The 18697-nt window shown below is 51.2% G+C and overlaps 8 protein-coding genes across 8 annotated transcripts; 2 read left to right on the top strand and 6 right to left on the bottom strand.

The window, feature by feature from the left end:
- Positions 1-9: 9 nt before the first annotated feature.
- NECHADRAFT_55517 (uncharacterized protein) lies at positions 10-1764 on the top strand (the record flags this gene model as incomplete). The annotated part of the gene is made up of 3 exons (XM_003041193.1): positions 10-652; positions 714-1277; positions 1346-1764. The coding sequence occupies 3 exons, from the start codon at positions 10-12 to the stop codon at positions 1762-1764; spliced, it is 1626 nt and encodes a 541-aa protein (XP_003041239.1).
- Positions 1765-2480: 716 nt separating this feature from the next.
- On the bottom strand, positions 2481-3467 carry NECHADRAFT_55588 (uncharacterized protein; the record flags this gene model as incomplete). Its single annotated transcript, XM_003041162.1, has 2 exons — positions 2481-3084; positions 3139-3467. The coding sequence occupies 2 exons, from the start codon at positions 3465-3467 to the stop codon at positions 2481-2483; spliced, it is 933 nt and encodes a 310-aa protein (XP_003041208.1).
- Positions 3468-5453: 1986 nt separating this feature from the next.
- NECHADRAFT_55546 (uncharacterized protein) lies at positions 5454-5885 on the top strand (the record flags this gene model as incomplete). The annotated part of the gene is made up of 1 exon (XM_003041192.1): positions 5454-5885. One exon carries the CDS (start codon positions 5454-5456, stop codon positions 5883-5885), a length of 432 nt encoding a protein of 143 aa, XP_003041238.1.
- Positions 5886-7272: 1387 nt separating this feature from the next.
- NECHADRAFT_14316 (uncharacterized protein) lies at positions 7273-8193 on the bottom strand (the record flags this gene model as incomplete). The annotated part of the gene is made up of 1 exon (XM_003041161.1): positions 7273-8193. A coding segment is annotated over one exon (921 nt), but the record flags the coding sequence as incomplete, so codon positions are not given.
- A 2099-nt stretch (positions 8194-10292) lies between these two features.
- Positions 10293-11885, bottom strand: NECHADRAFT_98192 (uncharacterized protein; the record flags this gene model as incomplete). The annotated part of the gene is made up of 3 exons (XM_003041160.1): positions 10293-10724; positions 10783-11717; positions 11765-11885. The coding sequence occupies 3 exons, from the start codon at positions 11883-11885 to the stop codon at positions 10293-10295; spliced, it is 1488 nt and encodes a 495-aa protein (XP_003041206.1).
- A 501-nt stretch (positions 11886-12386) lies between these two features.
- On the bottom strand, positions 12387-12962 carry NECHADRAFT_55547 (uncharacterized protein; the record flags this gene model as incomplete). The annotated part of the gene is made up of 1 exon (XM_003041159.1): positions 12387-12962. A coding segment is annotated over one exon (576 nt), but the record flags the coding sequence as incomplete, so codon positions are not given.
- A 1536-nt stretch (positions 12963-14498) lies between these two features.
- NECHADRAFT_88743 (uncharacterized protein) lies at positions 14499-16469 on the bottom strand (the record flags this gene model as incomplete). The annotated part of the gene is made up of 1 exon (XM_003041158.1): positions 14499-16469. One exon carries the CDS (start codon positions 16467-16469, stop codon positions 14499-14501), a length of 1971 nt encoding a protein of 656 aa, XP_003041204.1.
- Positions 16470-16819: 350 nt separating this feature from the next.
- On the bottom strand, positions 16820-18231 carry NECHADRAFT_55494 (uncharacterized protein; the record flags this gene model as incomplete). Its single annotated transcript, XM_003041157.1, has 3 exons — positions 16820-17574; positions 17628-17786; positions 17841-18231. The coding sequence occupies 3 exons, from the start codon at positions 18229-18231 to the stop codon at positions 16820-16822; spliced, it is 1305 nt and encodes a 434-aa protein (XP_003041203.1).
- Between the last annotated feature and the right edge of the window lie 466 nt (positions 18232-18697).

Raw genomic sequence — 18697 nt, 5'->3', positions numbered from 1 at the left:
TTTACAACCATGGGTCTAGGTGTCCTTGATGACTCCCATCTTGCTCATGTGCCCGGCACATGCCTCCTCAGCGAAAAGCGAATCTTGTCTGCCTTGGAGGACGGCAGCGAGCCTCATGACAATCTCAAACATGATCCGAGCGGCAACATTGTTCTTGTACCTCATCCTTCTGATGACCCCAACGACCCACTCAATTGGCCAAGATGGAAGAAGGAAATGTTCACCGTTTCCATCGTTATCGGTTGCGGCTGCGTTGGTGCCGTTGGGCCTCTACTTAGCTCAGCAATTGTACCTCTAGCTGCTGAGCTTGACGTGCCCATTCAGAGATTTACATTGGGCTTCAATGGTTCCAATCTAATTGCTCTAGCTGTTGGCAATCTCTTCTGCAACTCGCTGGCAATGACAATTGGGAAGCGCCCTGTATACCTCGTCACCGCCCTAGGCCTACTTCTTACGACAATCTGGAGCGCAGTAGCCAAAGACTTTGTTTCGCTATCAGTCTCTCGTGCGGTTCAGGGCTTTTGTATTTCGCCCATGGAGGCTCTAGTCCCTGCATCGATTGCCGACATTTGGTTCGTTCACCAGAGAGGGTTCCGGAATGCTGTTTTCAACTTCGGTGTCCTTGGTGGCATCAATCTCGCCTCGCCGATTGGTAAGTCTGAGTATCGATTTTGTTCTTCTTCTTGGCAAAGCAGCTAACTCTTTGCTATCAGCCGGGGTCATCATCGATAAACACGGTTATAAAACTTGCCTATGGGGCATGTCAGGCGCTTTTGGCCTGCAGTTGCTGTTGACGTTTTTCTTCATGCCTGAAACAACGTATAAGCGACACGTTATTCCAGGTGTATCAGAGAGCTCTCCGACAAAGGATTTCCCGACGAATGAGAAAACCGATGCATCTCGAGACGCCGGAGCTTCTATCGATGATTACATCCCCAGCCCTGAACGTCACTCGTTCATGTACGAGCTTCGGCCCTGGAGCGGCTATTACAACTCTTCCAACTTTTGGAACAGCGTCTTCGCACCTTTCAAGATGCTTGGTTCTCCTTTGGTTATCTGGGGCTCCTTCCAACTTACCATCTGCATGAGCTGGCTGGTTATGATCGCTATCACACTGTCGCAAATCTTCACTGGGCCTCCATACAACTTTTCCGTCACTGCGGTGGGGTTAGCTAGCCTTTCGTCTTTTTTTGGAACTTTTATCGCGACGGCCCTGGCTGGCATTCTAGTGGACGGGTTAGTCAAGTTCATGGCTACGAGAAATCAGGGAATTTACGGTAGGCTGTCTTCACAAATGACGTTGGCTTTTGACATGAACAATGCGCTGACGTTGGTCACACTACAGAACCCGAGTTTCGCCTCCCGATTCTTGCGCTTCTCACCACGCTCAGCGGAGCTGGCTTCTTTGGCTGGGGCCAGAGTCTTAATAATGTCGAACCTTGGCCTGTTCCGGTAATTGTGTGCTTAGGCATGATCAATCTCGGAATCCAATTTGGTATCGTGGGTCTTGTGTCCTATGTTATCGATTCCCACCGTCATGAGGCTGTCGAAGCATATGCAATGATGAGCTTTGCCAAAAACATCTTCGCCTTCGGCATTACCTTTTACGTCAACAATTGGATTGCGGTTCAGGGGGTGAGGGACACGTTCTTTGTAATCGGGGGAATAACCATCGCTATCAGCATGGCCACCGTTCCGATGTACATCTACGGAAAGAAGGCTCGCAGTTTTGCGTTCCGCCACGGGTTTCTCGCATCAGTCTAGCGATAGTTTTAGTAACATACTTCCTTGACTCTGTGGTTTCTATAATATAGATCGCGAGAGCATGTTTTAGACCGTAATAACTTCTCCCAGGCAGATAGAGCACTCCTATAGAGGGCAGGGATGGGCGTGATTTATAATCATATATAACGTTATTTGCGGAGTTTGCATGGTTGCTTACGGCTTGATCAGCTTGTCCGTAGCACTCCACTGGTTCTGCAAGTGGTGTCATTCAGGACTTGGCAAATACGACGAGTGTGGAGTAACATATTGCATTCTACTGCCAATCAACGGCCATTCTGGCTTTTCAAAATACTACCTTGGCTGCCTGATACCCAGTCCGTGGGCGCCCAGTGATTATAGTCCAACTAGACATACAGTCGCCTAGGCCTCCCGACGCAAGAAGCCAGTGAGTGCCCTGACAAGATATTGTGAGTAATAGACATTGCCAAGACAAGGGTACCTCCGAAGATGACTCCGAATGAGGACCGGATTGTCAGATTGAAGTCACGTCCAGTTTCCCAATCGGTATCTAATTGCCCATTTGATCAGCTGAACAATAGCACACAGTTGCCCGTTTCACCGTAGATATCGAGACGAGAGAATGCCGAAAAGTGTTTCTCTTATTTGCGGATATTTTTATGAAACCCAGTCATGCGAAAGCAGTCAAAACATATCTATCACCTCAGAGCCATGACTTGTATCCGCTGAGAACCAGACTAATCTTTCCAAGCCTCAATGGCGTCTCGGATGGTGATGAATCCCATATCCGGAAATATCTTGTTCAGGCTTTGTTCATACTCATAGTCCAAATGGCCTTCAAGCAAACGTAAACTCGTCGTTGCCCAGCTCTTGGTTAATTCTTTCCTTGTCCTATCATCTTGCTTACCGGCATATTCACGCAGTCTAGGTGTGAGAGTGATATGTCCTTCCCGCAACCGGTCGGCAGAGTCATAATTGACTGAAAACTTCTCACCCTTGATCTCCTCGGCCATTTGGACAATCTCGTTCATCGTGAGACGGTTGCCAATAACGCAATACCTCGGCTCCCATCGAGTCAGACTCAGTAGCCGTGCTACCGCCCTTCCGACATCCCGCGAATGCGTGACAACTATCGCGGCGCTTCCATCACCCGGCAAGGCGGCAAAATTGTTTGGAATGTCCACCCACATGACAAAAAGCTCCCCAAGATGAGATGGGAGCCGTGGCGCAGACCAATAGTCAAGGAGGAAACCGTTCGATATGCGAGCATACTCAAGACCACTGGCCTCGAGCGCCTTGGATGCCTCGACTTTGTAAAGATACGGTTTGACATGGCGGATTCTCCTGCTCAAGCGTTAGAAAGTCATGTAAGCTCATAGAGACACGGGGAAATACTCAGGGTCTGGCGCATAGTCTATGCCACCATATTCGCTTGGGACAAACCGCCTCACACACCGAGAGCGACGGGCTGCCTCAATCAAGTTGAGCTGGGCTCTGCCGCTAGACTCGTCGTTGATGGAGAGCGCGGAGATGACCACCTCAATGCGCAGCTGTTCCAACTCGTGTATTAACTTATCCACGTCTGTGTAATCAACGACATGTGTTTGTAAAGTAGGATGGGTAGTACGACTAAAGATTATAAAGTCATTACGTCCCTGTTCGGTGAGGCCGTCAACGATGGATCGACCAATGCTGCTTGTGCCGCCAGCCAGTGCGATTGTCATTGTTGCAAGATAAATTATACGAAAAGCGATGCTGTTCTAAGAAGTTCATGGCACAAACCATCTATTCTACTGAGGCTATCATGTTTTCTTTTTATAAACTACCAGTTGTCTTACTATAACTTCAATAACGTTAAGTCAATAATAATAATCTAATAATTATCCATCCCATGCTGATCAAACGATGCTGATAAATCAAGGCGTCTTGGCATTTCGATTAGAATGCATAAATTCCTCAGGCAATAACACACTCGGTATCAAGTATCACCCCGAGGCCGCATCGTGGGCAAAGAATCCTACCGAAAGCCCGCCTGGAGCTGAGGATCCCTAGTTTGTATCGTTATTGATTTCATAGTCGACCAAGATCTCCTTGAACAAATGAATAATAGCTCATTTATTAACGGACTCGGGGAGATTGGGGAGCTCTTCAAAGAGAGACTGGACATTCTCTACCTAGAAGACCCGGAGCCTGTGTCGTCCGACATGAATAGGGTAAGAAGATTGTCACGTGACTTATTCGGAAGACCTGCGGGGGATCATAGATGGCGAGGCCACTGAAGCTTGGGAGGAGACAAAGGGTTGTGGATTTCAGGAGAGACTGTTGAAGCTATTGTAAGCGGCTACATGTTTGATTTCGACATCTTACTAGAATAGGAGGGGAGCTCATTCATGAGATCAAATTAATTCGATGGTGTTTTACGCCTGCCTGTCTGGACTTAACCCGGCTTTGCCAGCGGAGGATGCCGGTCCAATCATGACCCCGACGCTAGCACGATTTATACCAGGAATGGATTTCACCCCGCCAAAAACAAACATCACGAAGCTTCAAATCAAAATAAACAATCCTATCTTGCGAAAAGGTCATATCCATCTCCCCCAGCACCACCACCACCACCACCATCATTCTCCCCAGCATCAGATCAGACCTCGATGAACTCTACACCATTCCTGGATTGGATCGAGAATTGGCTGCAAGCCATTCCAAATCCCTCGCCCATTCAGCTACCAAAGCCGTACAGCCTCCAACCGCGTAACCCTGAAATGACACCTCCACCATCTCGATCAAGCAATCGAAGCAACTCCCCATCAAAGAGGCAAAAGCTCGGTTCTCTTCCCGGTCAATCTATTGCCATGGATCACCAGTATGAGAGCAACGATGACCAGGCAACACCAAGGTCAACATCTGCAGCCGTCACAGCCGTCGACTCTCGGCCTCTTCCAATTTTCTTGGGTAGAGACATTCCCAGCCTGACTCCTTCGCAAACATCGAATTCGCAAGTTGAACAGTCCATGGTAGGGTCAGAAGCTGGTGGACAGTCTTTGCGAGAGTCTGAGGCCAGCGGCTCTCCAACGAGGGCAAGGCGCAGGAGCCCAGACAAGAGCAAGGTCAAAAACGTCAACAGCCTCCATGCCATGGACTTGCCTGTCGTCCGGGTTGCTCAGCAAGACAACCCGTTCGAAAAACTGCCCAAAGATGTCCACGAGCTTTTCACGCGGATCCACGCCATAACTGTGCTACGCGATCGGTTCATTCCGTCCGAGATCAAAACCCAGTTCAAGAAACTGCAACCACTTGTCCCGGACAGTTGGTTCCGTCCACTCGAGGAACTTGGCGTCTCCATCAACTATGATCCGAAAAGCAAGGACGCAATTCTTGGCATCGGCGGGCCGACAAACTCTACTGAGGCCGCTCTTGAGGAACTTCGTACGCTGCGCCGCCTCAAAGCCGACGCAGACACATGCGAGCTCTGCGGGTACTCTGAAATTGGCTGGAACATGACTGTACACATGCCACTCTTGGTGCATGCGCTTTCCGCCCAACCGACGGTCCATGTCGTGCCGTCTCTGACAGCGCAGCTAACTTCCAAATTTGTGCCTTCAGCCGGGAGTAGTGTAATCGAAGCCAAGATGATCGACTTTGCCCTCGCTCTGTGGCTGGGCAACGGAAAGCCACCCCGCTCAGATGCAGCAGACCAGGACTCCCGACTGATGACTGCCATCACGAACAAGGTATTCAATCAACCCGGGGACTCGCAGACTGTCAACCAGACCACCTTTGCACCACTGCAGTTTGCTCCGATTGGGTGCAACGTCGAGACCAAGCTCGGAACTGCCATCACCGACGGCCGACTACAACTTGGGGTTTGGACCGCCGCCTGGTTCTGCCGCATGGAGACTTTTCGTCCGAAGGGTTGTCCATGGGTCACGATACCTCTCCTTTACGTAGTCGACCACAGCTGGCGGATCTCGTTTGCTTGCCACCGCAGCGATTGCATTGAGATCTTGGAGGAGATGGATATTGGGGATACAAGATCATTGGTAGGGATATATCAGTTGACGGCGGTGTTGAGGGAGCTCGCGACCTGGATATCAACAACATATCGGGAATGGATTGAGCGGGTATTCCTTGAGACTAGATGATTGTGAAATCAGTGGTGCAATTCAGGTCAAGGTTAGCATATACATGCACCTCAGGTCGCGAGTCTTGATGATACTGTCCTTACTTTGAAACATTACCCTTAAACTCGGTTAACGTTACCAACCCTGATAGCAGTCACTGATCCCCCATGACTCTCTAACACGGCCAACGCAGACAGGACTGCTATCAGAGAATACCTCTCCCAAGTTGTTGAAGCAGGATACAACCAACCTCTAGCGTCAATTACCAGGCCCAACATTGGAGACCTTGTCGTGCGCCGTTACGCCAAAGAACTCTCGCCACCAACTCGACGGAGACGCTTGCAAGCCGCATCCGCTACCACCTCGAGGTATTCATCAATCACTCTGTGGCGGACGAGGAACTTCGTATTACTGAGGCCAAGGACCGATGCTTTACTTTTTACATCCAGACGATGCTTCTGGAGACAGAAGTTGGTCAGCTGATTTACTCGAGGTTTAAAGTTGTCAACGCCGAGATCTGCGCGACGCTGTTCAACATCGCACGTTTCTGGGTAGCCTAGATGACGATACCACACTGAAGGATGTTAAAGAGAACTTGAGGTCTTTGATGGATTGTTTGTCCTGGCGTAACCATCCCGCCACGATAGACAGTGACATGCTGCGATGATTGCTCTTATAGATGCTCTCAAGTTAATGTATTATTTTGATGCCGTCATGATGATATTTTGTACGCACGGCTCACTTGATGTCAAAGTTTAATCGTCTGATGTTCAGTAGCAGCGATTCTCCCCGGATTGTTACGAGTCAAACGTATCTGGGATAGCTCAACGGGCATTGTCTGAATTTCTATATTATCTTAGGAAAGCCCTCTGCCGTCTCATTCAATGTCTGGTTTCTGGTACAAGGGAGGGTACTCGCTGCTTGGTATTTCGTGCCGCTTGAGCGTCTTGATTTTAAGACAGATTTAAGATGGGCGAATGGAACAGGTCATTCCTACTGTTAGGAATACATCATCACTTCTTGGGTTATTGGGTGGTAGAGGATTAACCCCTTTGAGCTTGTCCGAATAAGAATACAAATATAAACTTTGTACCAAAGCTAGGAGAATGAACGACCACGTTCTACATACGTAGCCAACCTTCTACATCGTGATGGCGACACTTTGTCAAGTGAGGCAGGGTTTCCACACTTTAGAACGGAGTCTGCTGGTGAAAGTAATCCATAAAGAATGCAAGCTTGTCAGCCTTCGCGACGGTCATGTTGCCCCATCCGTTGCCGAGACGTTGGACATGGTTGGTCATATCGTCGTTGGGATACCAGTGGGACATATTGCCGGCGGTGTACGCATCACCTTCGTTCGGGTTGCCGGTGCGCACAAAGTTGATCCAGTAGCCGGTGATGACTTCGGCGATAGCGCCGTTACCCACCAGATCCAGGTGCCGTTCAATCTCACGTCGGAGCCAACGAGAAGCTCCTCCATCGACAGCTCACGCATCTCGGCAATGCTCGACGCGTTATGGAACGCCGTGTAGTTTTGTCCATGGAACAAAGCGTCGTCCATGGTGACGTATGAAGTCGCAAGGCCAGCCAAAAGGGTGTCATAAGGGTAGCGGATGCCAGACTGGGAGATTGCACCGGAGAAGAGGCCCGAGAAGAGCTCGCTGTTAACGGCGTGGTAGACTTGAGAGGAGCCGAAGGATTCGCCAGCAATAGTGACACGCTCCAGGTCCCCTCCAAAGTTGGCAATATTGCCCTGCACCCACTTGAGTACTTCGAGGAAATCTAGCACGCCGTAGTTACCCGACGTATTAAAGCCATCACGCGCAAGACCTTCGGCGTTGAGATCAGGATGGGCAAGGTAGCCAAAGGCGTCGTCACGACGGTTAAAGGAAATGAAGACAACGTCTCTCATAGCCATGCCACCACCGTACCACCATGGATTGTCGCTGGAAAGGCCGCTGCCCTGGTTCCACACCAGGACGGGCAAGTTGTCGCTGGAAGAGTTGGCGTTGGTCCAGATGTTGAGGCTCAAACAATCCTCGCTCGACGTGGGGTTCTTTGGGCTAGGGCATGCGGGACCGAACGAGGTCGCCAGCAGCGTTTCATTCCATGGTTCATGGGGCTGTGGTGGCTTCCATCGATTCTGATAGCCAGTGTCGGCTGCAAAGGGGATGCCCAGGTATGCCGTAACGCTGCTAGTCGATGTGTTGAAGTACTTTTCGGTTGTGCTTGAGTTGAAGTACTCGAAGCCCTTGACGGGACCATAAGTGGTCTGAATCGTCTTATCCCACAGCTGAGCATTGGTTGAGACGGCCAACAGGGCAGCGCTTAGGCTCAAGTCCCGGAAGGATGGCATTCTACACAAGGTGAAGCTTCAAAAAATAATGTGTCTCGCCGATTACTGAGAGAAGAGGATGATCAAGTTGCTGGTATGACAGATAAGGAAAGTCGATGACGGGAAGGAGATGTTGTAAAGTGGTGGTTTGATTGTCATATATACAGACACCTCATGACTAGAACACTTTCCATTCTTCACCAACTTGAAGAAATGTGGTGTGATGACGCCTGTTACGTATCCTGTCGTGGCTTGACACTCAAACCTACGAGTCTTCCGCGTGTCAGGCATAGCTGGCCTGATGGACATCGGTTTGAGAAGTATTGAGAGCACCTTGAGGACTGTGCATGGCATGTTAGAGAGAGCAACATTGTGTTTGAAATGGCAAGTTCGCCGTGCTGTGTAGGGTAACAGGGGGCGGAAACAATGAAAAGGGTCATGCGCTTACGAGTCTTCATAACTCTTACGCAGAGACTCGGCCTCTTTACGGCAGTTGCTAGTGCGGATAAAACCCTAGAAGAGGGTCCCTTTGAGCCTGTGCTTGCTCAGCTTCCTAGTCTAGAACTTTAATGCTATGCGGGATATGGCGGTTTGACGATGAGATGGGCTGCTGAAAAGTTGGGTCAAGGATATAATCCTGGCTTTGTATTTTGACTATGTCGCGTTAATCCTGGTCTGCAACCCGGCATTAACATAAACAGGGATCATAGCCATCCACTCGGTGTGGATGCTCGGGACTACCCCACGATTGTTATACCTTACAAGGAAGAGAGCCTATTGGGGCCGGCCGCCGGATTCAGCCAGCATGTGTGTGAGGCCCGGTTGTTCAAGAATATCAGCAGGAATATGAATATTCGAACTCTGACTAAATTTCACCACTAATCTTATCACAACTCAAGAAGCATTGCCTCATCCAGTCTGGCCCACAGCGAATTGGCACATAATACCTCCTCCCAACTCGAAAGTCGCCTCGCAGTATCTGCACCTTGTCCATCGGTGATCTCCCGGCCTTGATATCGTCTGAAGTGATGTCTTGTCGACCTTCCAGTCTCGCCATGCCTATGTCGCTTCTTGGTCTTCATCAGTTTCCTCCTCTTGCCTGCAATCACCCGCCATTTCCACTGCAACACCACTGGGGGGCTCATAACAGTTTTATGCTCGGTTGGGTTGGAGATAAGGTCGGATGCAATGACTTGACCAGGCCCGAATAGAGTTGCTACTATCAATGTCCCAGATGCTGCCTTCGATGAGCTCAGTACAAAGTACAAGTAACTCTTTTCTTTAGCTAATATGTCATCGGTGTATATGGGCTTTGGGTTATGTACGTGAAAGAGTTAATATATGAGAGAAGAGAGGGCCTTTAAGTATTAATACTACTGTAAATTATGAATCCATCCGTAATACTATGAAATCTAGCGCACTTGAGGTAAGACCGAGACCGAGAGTGAAGGGAAAAGCGAAATCCTCGTTTGTTATTATGCTTAAGCTGGGTGAGATTCTTATCAAGCAGTTATATAATTACCCGTTGGCTTATGTGGGCCATGGGTCAAGGGTATCGCCAATATTGGGTAACATGCTTGATACTAACTAGGAGGTAAAACTAGAGTGCCGGAAAGCTACGTAATATATTAGACGCGACCGATATAGCTGCGTTAATGCCATACTCTCCCGTTAAGAGATATAAGGCGGCAACCATGTGGTTCGCTATGGTGTTGAGTGTATATTAATTATTATCGTATTTATCCCTCTTGAGGTTACCGTGTTTATTATTAAAGAGCGCTCGTATTGCCTTGAGTTCTTTCCGCAATGCGCAAATGATTCTTGAAAAGACATATATCTGGCGTGGCGACGTCGAAATCCCACCTAACGGCCAACGGCAGGGGCGTCTACTAGTTCCGATGGACATAACCCTGGACTTCACGCGGGCATAGGCATAACAAGTTGAAGATAACCATATCGAAGGGTTAACACGAGTGGAACTGATCATAGTAATCGAATGTCTCAAACGAAGGATGAATATTGCAACTAGTGCTAGTAAAGATCGACTGGCGATGAGAATAATAAAGTGAAACCCAAGCCCGCTCAATGGTCTGTTAGTTCCCGTAACCGTCTGCCTTGCATGCCTTCAAAGCGATGGGAATTTGACGGCCCCCAAAGTTCTTGTCACCTTCTGGCTTCTCTCTCGTATGGATCTTGGCATAGAACGTGGTGTTGCTGGCCTCCTCGTGAGAGAAGTCCGTGAGATGGACAAAGGACTTGACATCAAGGTGGCTCCGGCAGTTGTCACACTGAGCGACGTTCCAACGACTCAGCACTGCCTTGGTCGAAATCAGTCTGTCAGGCTGGCCGTCTTCGGTCTTGGCCCACGTGGAGATGATGAAAGAACCGGAGACCTTGCCTCGGTTGATGCCGTCTACAGCAAGCTTCGGGGCGTCGACAAAATGTTCGCCTGGCATGATGCCATGCCTGCCGTCGCGGCCTGGCTCTGTGTAAGTGTAGCCAAGGTCGGCGATGTTGACAACGTCCTGGTAATTTGGTGTTAGCTCTCCGTACAACAAGAACAAAGTTCTGTCTAGGACATACGTTTGAGGTTGTGTCACGCTCAGCTCCAGTAGAACGATCAGTAGTCTTGAAGGGCACCAGGGGGGTGTCGGGGGTATAATAGCCGGTCACCTGCCCTTGATCGTTCTTGATCTCCGTTCCGGGGTCTCCCTTGATGAGATCCAGCTTATCGGTGCTGTTGTGACGCTCTTGCCACTTCCAAAATGTATAGTCGATGAAGCAGTGGTGGAAGAAAAACACTGGATCGAAGCCTGCCGTGTCGTTCTCCCCCATGTCGCCATTGGCAAACGGGTAGACGTCAAAGTTCCCCTGGCCAGGCACGTCAAATCCACCAACTGCGAGGTGTAAGGCGTTGTGTGGTTGCTCGAGAGGGATAACAGGGCGCTCCGTGGACTCGTTCTTGTGTTTGCCGTTGTGTGCAGCCGCCGACGTAGTGTTGGAGAAGATGGTGTAGTTGGGCGCGTCCAGACACTTCACATAGTTGTCTGCTTCGCCAGCTGCGATGACCTTGCCCTCATGGTTCTTGAATGTTTGGGCAAAGAGCCATCTCTTGATGTTCTCGTTCAACAGGCGAGTGACTTCCTCTGGTGGGTTCTTGTCCACTGTCTCGTTGTGGAGAGCGGTCTGGTCCTTCCATTTCCCGCTGACCAGGCCCGAGTAGGGGTATCGAACAGTCCGGTATCCCTCGGGCTTGGTGTAGCCATCCTCGTCGTCTTCATCGACAACAGTCTGCTGCATCTGGTACGAGAAGAGGGGGCTTGGGATTGACGTCCCATCCTGGAAGGTGTAGCTCTTGTCGGTGAAGAGGTTGGGGAGGCCCTCCTCCTTTGTCTCGGAGGAAACTTCATCCCAGTATGGCAAAGCCAGATCTCTGCATCCAGGCGCACTGCGTAGGGCCTCTTCAAGCCTAAGAAGATACGCACGGTGCCATGTGGGAAACAGAACAACTCCATCTCCTTCGTGAACAGCGTCACCGCCTTCGACGTTAAGAGCGAGGACATACCCCCGGAACAGACACTTATCCAGCGCATCACCGACAAAAGCAAATACGAGCCTCGCATGCAATGTTTTCTCCTCAACCTCTCAGTCTGGGTGCTACCGGCGGCGTAGGTCCAGAGGCCCATGCTAGGATGTAGACGAACGATAAGATTGTTCCGTGAGTGTCCATTCCATGTGAGCCCGTACGATGTTAGCTAATCCGACTTCTTCGCCTAGGCTGAGTGCGTTGATGGAGAGTGAGCGAGACAAGAAGCTGTATCGAGAGACCTGGGACGAAACCTTGGACACCCTACGCAAACACGTAAGCTCGGATTTAATTTGGGGGAAACCGGCGCGTGAGCCACTAAGCCGAGAGAAAGTCACGAGGTGAGGATGAGATTTAAAGTTAGTAGCTATTATTGTCCATCGTTATAGGCACTTGCTCGTAGACCGGCTGTGAAATAGAGCGGCCTGGCCAGCCATGAGGATCCCATTATTCTTCAGTGAATTGGACTTCAACATTTAACACGTAGTCCTTGATCTAAAATGGCTTGCCGGTGATTCTCAAGGACATCTTCCCTCAGTGACGGTACCCCTAAGATAAAAGGTTAGCTTCACTTCCAGGTTTCGGCGCATAATCGAATCACTTACATGACAAACCAGCTCTCCAAGGAGAGATACCCTCCGCGGTCGCAACGTTCGACAGCCATCTTGACTAGCTGGTTACACTTGTCCCGCGACAGGGACATGTCGATGCCAAACTCGTTGCGCAACCAGAACCCTATCTTGATGTTGCCGAAGGGAGCGTTATAGCACCCAGTCTTGACTTGGTTGGGAGTGTAAGCGCCGACCCCATCCTTGTCGGAGTTTCCGTCGCACCAGTATCCCACGCTGGTGACCGCGGCAGGCCTGTTGTCTCCCCAGAGCAAGTTGTCGTTTGTGGTGTAGCAGTTCGCGGTCACGGGGTAGACGTAGCCGATTGTGTGAACGCAGGCGTTGGCGAGCCATAGAGTTTCGCAGTTTGCCCCGACGGAGGGATTCCATTCGTAAAACTGCTGCACCGAGATGCCGTAGCGGGCGGCTAGCTGCTTGCATGTTTCGTCTTTTTGTACAAAGTGGAACTTGTCGCAGTTCTTCGCGATCGCGCCTTGCGTTGGGGAAGGTGTGACGATACCATTGGTTACGGTGGTCGTAGTGCTCGTAGATTGGGGCGTCGTCGTCGTCGTCGTCGTGCGGATGGTGGTCGGCGTATCTGGGACCCCAACACAATAGTACGTGTCAGCCCAGAGACCTTGCCTGCAGTCGCTGCCAACCGCAGGGTTCCAGGCTAGAAATTGGGCGACCGTGAAAGTGCCATGTGCTGCAACGATGGCATCGCAAGTATCGTCTTTGACAGCCTTGTAAAAGCGCACGCAGGTGTCGATGAGCCCGCTCTGGGTCGGTGATGGCTTGACAACGCCCGTACTGGTAGTGGTGGCTCTCGTGCTTGTCGTGCTTGTTGGTCGCGCGGTTGGCGTTCCTGGAATCCCAACACAGTAGTACGTCTCAGCCCATAGGGTCTTGCAGTCGCTGCCGAGTGCAGGATTCCAGCTAAGGAACTGTTCGAGTGTGAAAGTGCCATACTTGCTGACAATACCGTCACAGGTGTCCACGTCCTTGATAGTCTTGTAAAAGGCATTGCAGGTCTTGATGATGCCTTCTTGAACGGGGGACGGGAACGCGCTGGTAGGTCCGCTGCCGGCACTGGTGGAGGTTGGTGTCGCCGACGAACTTGAGGTGGGCAGCGGGATGCCCCAGTTGCGCTCTACGCAGTATTCCTTGCTCCTGTCGATGCCGCTGCAATCTGCGCCGAGAGAGGGGTTCTGAAACCATGTTAGCCCCCTTGTGTGATGGTGGGATGTCAGCGTTACCCAGTCAGTGAATTCCTTGACAGTGATACCCCAGCGATTTGCAATGTCTTCGCAAGTCTCCTCAGCGCCGGGCGCCTCGAAGAACGTGCAGTCCACAGGAACACCTTGTCGGCGCACTACAGGCACTGCTATTCTTGCGGCAGCCCATGGCCGACCAATTGGCTCCGAGGTGACGGCGACAGCCAGGACAATCAAGAAGAAAAAAACGAGTTTGGCCATTGTAGACAGCTCTTAGGACAGGTAACGAGGCAGGCTTGGTGAAGCGGGAGCTGCCATCAATAGAGCTTGGAAAGTGCACATGATACTTATAGTGACTAGCAGCGGCTATTCGAACGCCCATCTAGATGAACCAGACGATCCTAGCTGCCAATTCCTGGATCACAGTGCGAGTCTTGTGGAGGAGTTGGAAGTGACATTCACGACAAGCCAGCTGAAGACTACGCAATTTCGCTCCATGTCGGCGCGCAGAATCTGCCCCTTTCTGTCTAGTTTCTCCACTGACGCTGCGGGGGTACGCGCTGGAGGTCTTCGCGCAAGCAAGGAGATGCACGGGGCCTGCTGCCGGTTGTGAGACGGCTCCCTCCGCAAGTGGTTCCAGAACTCGAGACAATGTAGGGTCGATCCTACCTGTACGATTTGTAGGCAGATGATGCGCTATGGTGCCAAGAACTTTTGGAAATTGATGGAGTTGATTATATGTTGCATCGACAATAGGCTATTGAGTATTTGCACCCCGTTCAGCTGCTGTGAACCTTGGCTTCGCATATTCCGAGCATGATCACGACTTTGCCGATGGACCCCTTCCCAAGCATGGGGCAGAAATTTGGCCTAGGCATCCTGTTTCTTGATCTATGGAGCCACACATCCTTCCGATTCTGTACGTGACAAACCGACTGCGCTTTTTGTGGCAGCACGCAGTTTAGCGTCACCGATGATCCTGCTTCGATCAGCAAGGTCCCATGGTGTCATGCCCTCACTGTCCCGAGCCCCTTTATCCGCTCCAGCTTCGCAAAGCAACCTTGCCACGCCTGCAGCTCCATGCTCAGCAGCCCAATGAAGCGGCGTATGTCCATGCTTGGCACGCGTAGGCTCGGTGTCGCCGAGGCCTCCTTGCGAAAGAGGCCCCGAGTCACGGTCGGCAGGCCGAAGAATATCCTTGCCCAATCTTCCACCCCAGGCAGCTTTGTGGCAAGGATTTCTCTTGTGAGGAACCTCACTGGAGTAGACTCGCGCTGGGTTTGTAATAGACGGAAGAGGGTTCAAAGGCCCATTCAGGAGTTCGCGAGCGAGATCTGTAGCCCTAGAATCGCGGTCCAATGCCCCATGTCTTGCTTGGAACTCTGGGTCCGACATGCTGACCCAAGGTTCCTCCAAGAATACTTGGTCCTCCTCAAACTCCTCCTCACAAAGTTCTGGCTCATCGTCGGTCGTTCGATTGTTGACTGGGCTCATCTCGGTCCTGTCTTGATAGCTTCCGAGGACATGCCAGATAGTCCATCCCTCAGCAGTTGTAGCCGTAGGATCAGCCCCAAGAGAAAGGAGAAGACGCGCAGAGTTGATAGCTGCATGTTCTGTTTTATAGACTCGCGAGTTTGGTGCTAGCGCGCAGATGAGAGGCGTCCATCCCGTGCTATTGGCAGAGTTTATGTTGAAGCCATGACTACCAGATAGTAGATATTTGAGCGTTTCGTACTTTCCACCCGCAGCTGCATAATGAAGAAGTGACTCTCCGTACACGTTTGTCTGTGACAGGGCCGGCTGGCTTGGTAAGTAATAGCGAAGGAAAGTTGCTGTATCCAAGCCTTCTGCGGCCAAGTGCGATGCCATAGCTCTCTCGTCATCTCTGATTGTGATCGAGGCGCCGTGTTTAATTAGAAGGCGAATCCCAACTTCATGCGTCTCATGCCCGCAGAGAGGATCCAGCAAATTATGCCGTTGCCTCCGTATCCCAGGGTCCATGCTGATGGGGAAAGCAAGCAGATGCAGGGCAGTATATCCGTCTTCCCACTGTGTATTCGGGTCAGCCCCTTTTTCGAGAAGAGCCCTCAGCCCGCCTTGCTTTTCAATGCCTTCAACGGCTCGACTCAGAAGAGCAGAGCTTTTCAGGAGCAAGTTGATACCGCTGGCGTCAATCAAGCGTGATATCATGTGGTAGTGTTTCTCCCAGTCGGATTGGACGTACAGAACACGACGACCTATCACATCCGGCACATTGATGCGATCATTCATGGAAACCTCCAGAACCGTCTCCAGGGTGCTCTTATCGTACTGAACTTTACCAAGGAGCAGGTCGACGATCTCTGCATGCCACCTTGCGGCAGCACATGCAAGAACACGGTTGAGAATACCGTGACTCCAAGCCCACTCCACAGCGTCCAAATACTCGGCCACTATGCCAACATGTCCAAAGATAGCTGCCTGAACAAAAGACATATCAACAAGCTCCTGCTCATTGTGGCCGTGGACCACAATACCGGATGGGGTCATTGTCTTAAGTCGATCCAGTAGAAGTCGCCAGATGTCCCGGTTACCATGGGCTGCCGCAAATTCCAGCGAAGTGTAGAAACAGTTGCCGAACCATTCATTCTCCAGAGGGCTTGCCCCGGTATCCAGCAAGATTCGAGTGGCTTCGACGTTGTTGCACCCAATGGCGACGGCTAAGAAGGTGCCGGAGAAGGATGGTGCGTGGACGGAGTCGGGTGACTTGTCAAGGAAGTCTCTGAGGAGATCCAATTTGCCTTCACGAATAAAGGCGTGCGCTTGATACTTGGGGTCCTTAGAAGGTGTAGAGAACTCATCTTCAGTTCTGCTAGGCTCCATGGCGCCGGGTGAGTGGCCTTGCGTTTGTCGTTTGACTACTGATAAAAGGTGGAGAGTTCAGAACGCCTCAGTCGTACGTACTTGGGGAATTTGCTGATAATAACATGGGGGGACTTCTTGCTTATTATAGTGATGACAACAACTAAAACCCCCGCCCCGCATGCTACATATCTTACATTGTGACGTTAAGCAAAGACAGTATGCAGCAAAAGCTAGACCTGGAAATTGTCCACGCCACCGATTTTCTAATAACTTCATCATCTAATGCCACCTACATGCAAGCTCCTGAGGTACATGAATACAGCATCCATACCCAATCTATCCCCACTGGCTCCCCTCTGGCGCCTTTCTTATTCATCGACAACGGTGTCGTTCCATGAGCGATGAGGATGGATGCAGTACCAAGTACCTATGACCAGCTTGTCGGAGCACTCAATAGCCAGCTCACCAAGAGACGGGTTGACTTGCAAAAAGAGGCCCATCGGGACCGCGTTCCTAGCCAGCATGGTCTCGCAGCCAATACCCTCTACGGCCTCGATGTACTCGCCACAGCGGATCGTCGTTCCTTTGGCCACCGTCACACCCGCTGGAGGATTAACAATGGTGTCGGCGTACCCATCTCCAGAGCCTCCAGGCCCTCCGATGTTTCCGTTGCCTGGCGTGGAGGAGTTGGACGGTGGCGGGGGGACGAACTCGCCTCCAGGAGCACTCACGCATATGGTTCGGCCCCAGAACGGGCTTGTGCTCCAGAGATTAGAGCACCGCGTGTCTAGGCCTGGGTTCCAGTCCACGATGTTTCTCCACGAGGTCCCATGGTCGACAGCCACTTCCACGCAGCTCTCTTCGGCAGACTGCACCGTGTATGTAGTGTCGCACTGGTCGGGGAGGCAAAGCTCGATGCCGGCTGACGGGGCGGTGCAGTTGCTCAGCTCGGGATTGAGGTAGTATAGCGTTGCGCCAGACACGGAGTATTTCTTTGCAATGCTGTCGCATGTATCGGTGGCTTGAGTCTTGTACCTTCTCTCCGGCTCGCAGCGGGCGTCCTGAGTATAATTGATGTTGATCGGGTTGGGGAGGATTTCAATGGGGCTGTTGACACTGCACTCTGGTGAAGATGTTAGTTTCGGTCTTGTTGAGCCGCCGCCAGGAATCACCTACCTTTGTTCACAAAATCCAACATCTCAGCATACAGCTCCTCGTAGGCCGAGTAGGGAGAGCTTTGCATCATCCTCAGCCTGGCACCGAAGCAGTACGAGCAAAGATCTTCACGAGCCATGTCGCCGAGCTCCGCGACCTCCTTGAAAGAGTCAATGATGGCTGTTGAAAGCTGCGTTAGCCCATGATTGCGTTTACGCCATCTCCTTGACTCACTGTTGCAGTACTGCCCCGTTTCTTTGTCTTTCTGGCAAGTCTCATTCCAGCCCGTTTGGATTGAGTCAACCAGGGCCACAATGGGATATCCTGGGACCAGGTCAGGCGTTTTGGTGCATGCCCCCACGATACGTCTGCGTGCCGTGCTCAGTGCGGTCGAGCACGCAGCCGCACAGGCAGCGTCAGTGGTGGCCTTGTCTCCGATAGTACCATGATAGCTTGTCGTCCCGAGCTCGCCAACGAGGACAGGACAGTTGAGCTCTTGGTACAGAACAGACTCGCATCCTGGATCAAGTCCCATGCCAGCGAACTTGCCCTCGGGAGCCAGTCGAAGCCGTGTCTGCTGTGCAGTGGCCAGAGCTGCCATGAAGAATACGAGTCTGTAGGCCATGGCTAAGTCAAGACCACGATCCATTGAGGTTTTTTAGCTGGAGCTGGGACGGGGAATAGATTGGGAAAAAGTAGAATGTTCGCGTCAAACTCCTAACGTAACACTTTGAAATATATCTACGCATTGGGCAGCTTTCAGCGCGGGCCCATCTCCTTGTGTGGTAAATGGCGCACAATAAGTATATTCTCCATAATCGCAAGTTTCTGGATCTATATCCTGAAACCTTGAAAAAGCACCTATTTAGGGGCCGATCTATTAGTGGTGAAGTACTACGATACTTACTACCTCACTATATTTGCTAGAAGCTTAAAGTACCCCCTTAACGGTGTAAGATGGATGGTCAGTATCCCTGCAAGATACCTATCGGGCGCCATATACCACTCAAAGAGATACAACTGGGGATGCTATGGATAAGCAGATGTGGGGAAGCTGACATCGTCACATCGTTCGAGCTGGACCCCCTTGC

This window comes from Fusarium vanettenii (genome assembly GCF_000151355.1).
Source record: "Fusarium vanettenii 77-13-4 chromosome 16 genomic scaffold NECHAsca_50_chr16_1_0, whole genome shotgun sequence".
Taxonomy (NCBI): domain Eukaryota; kingdom Fungi; phylum Ascomycota; class Sordariomycetes; order Hypocreales; family Nectriaceae; genus Fusarium; species Fusarium vanettenii.
Note: the sequence above shows the minus strand (reverse complement) of the source record. Positions and strands in the feature narration are given on the sequence as shown.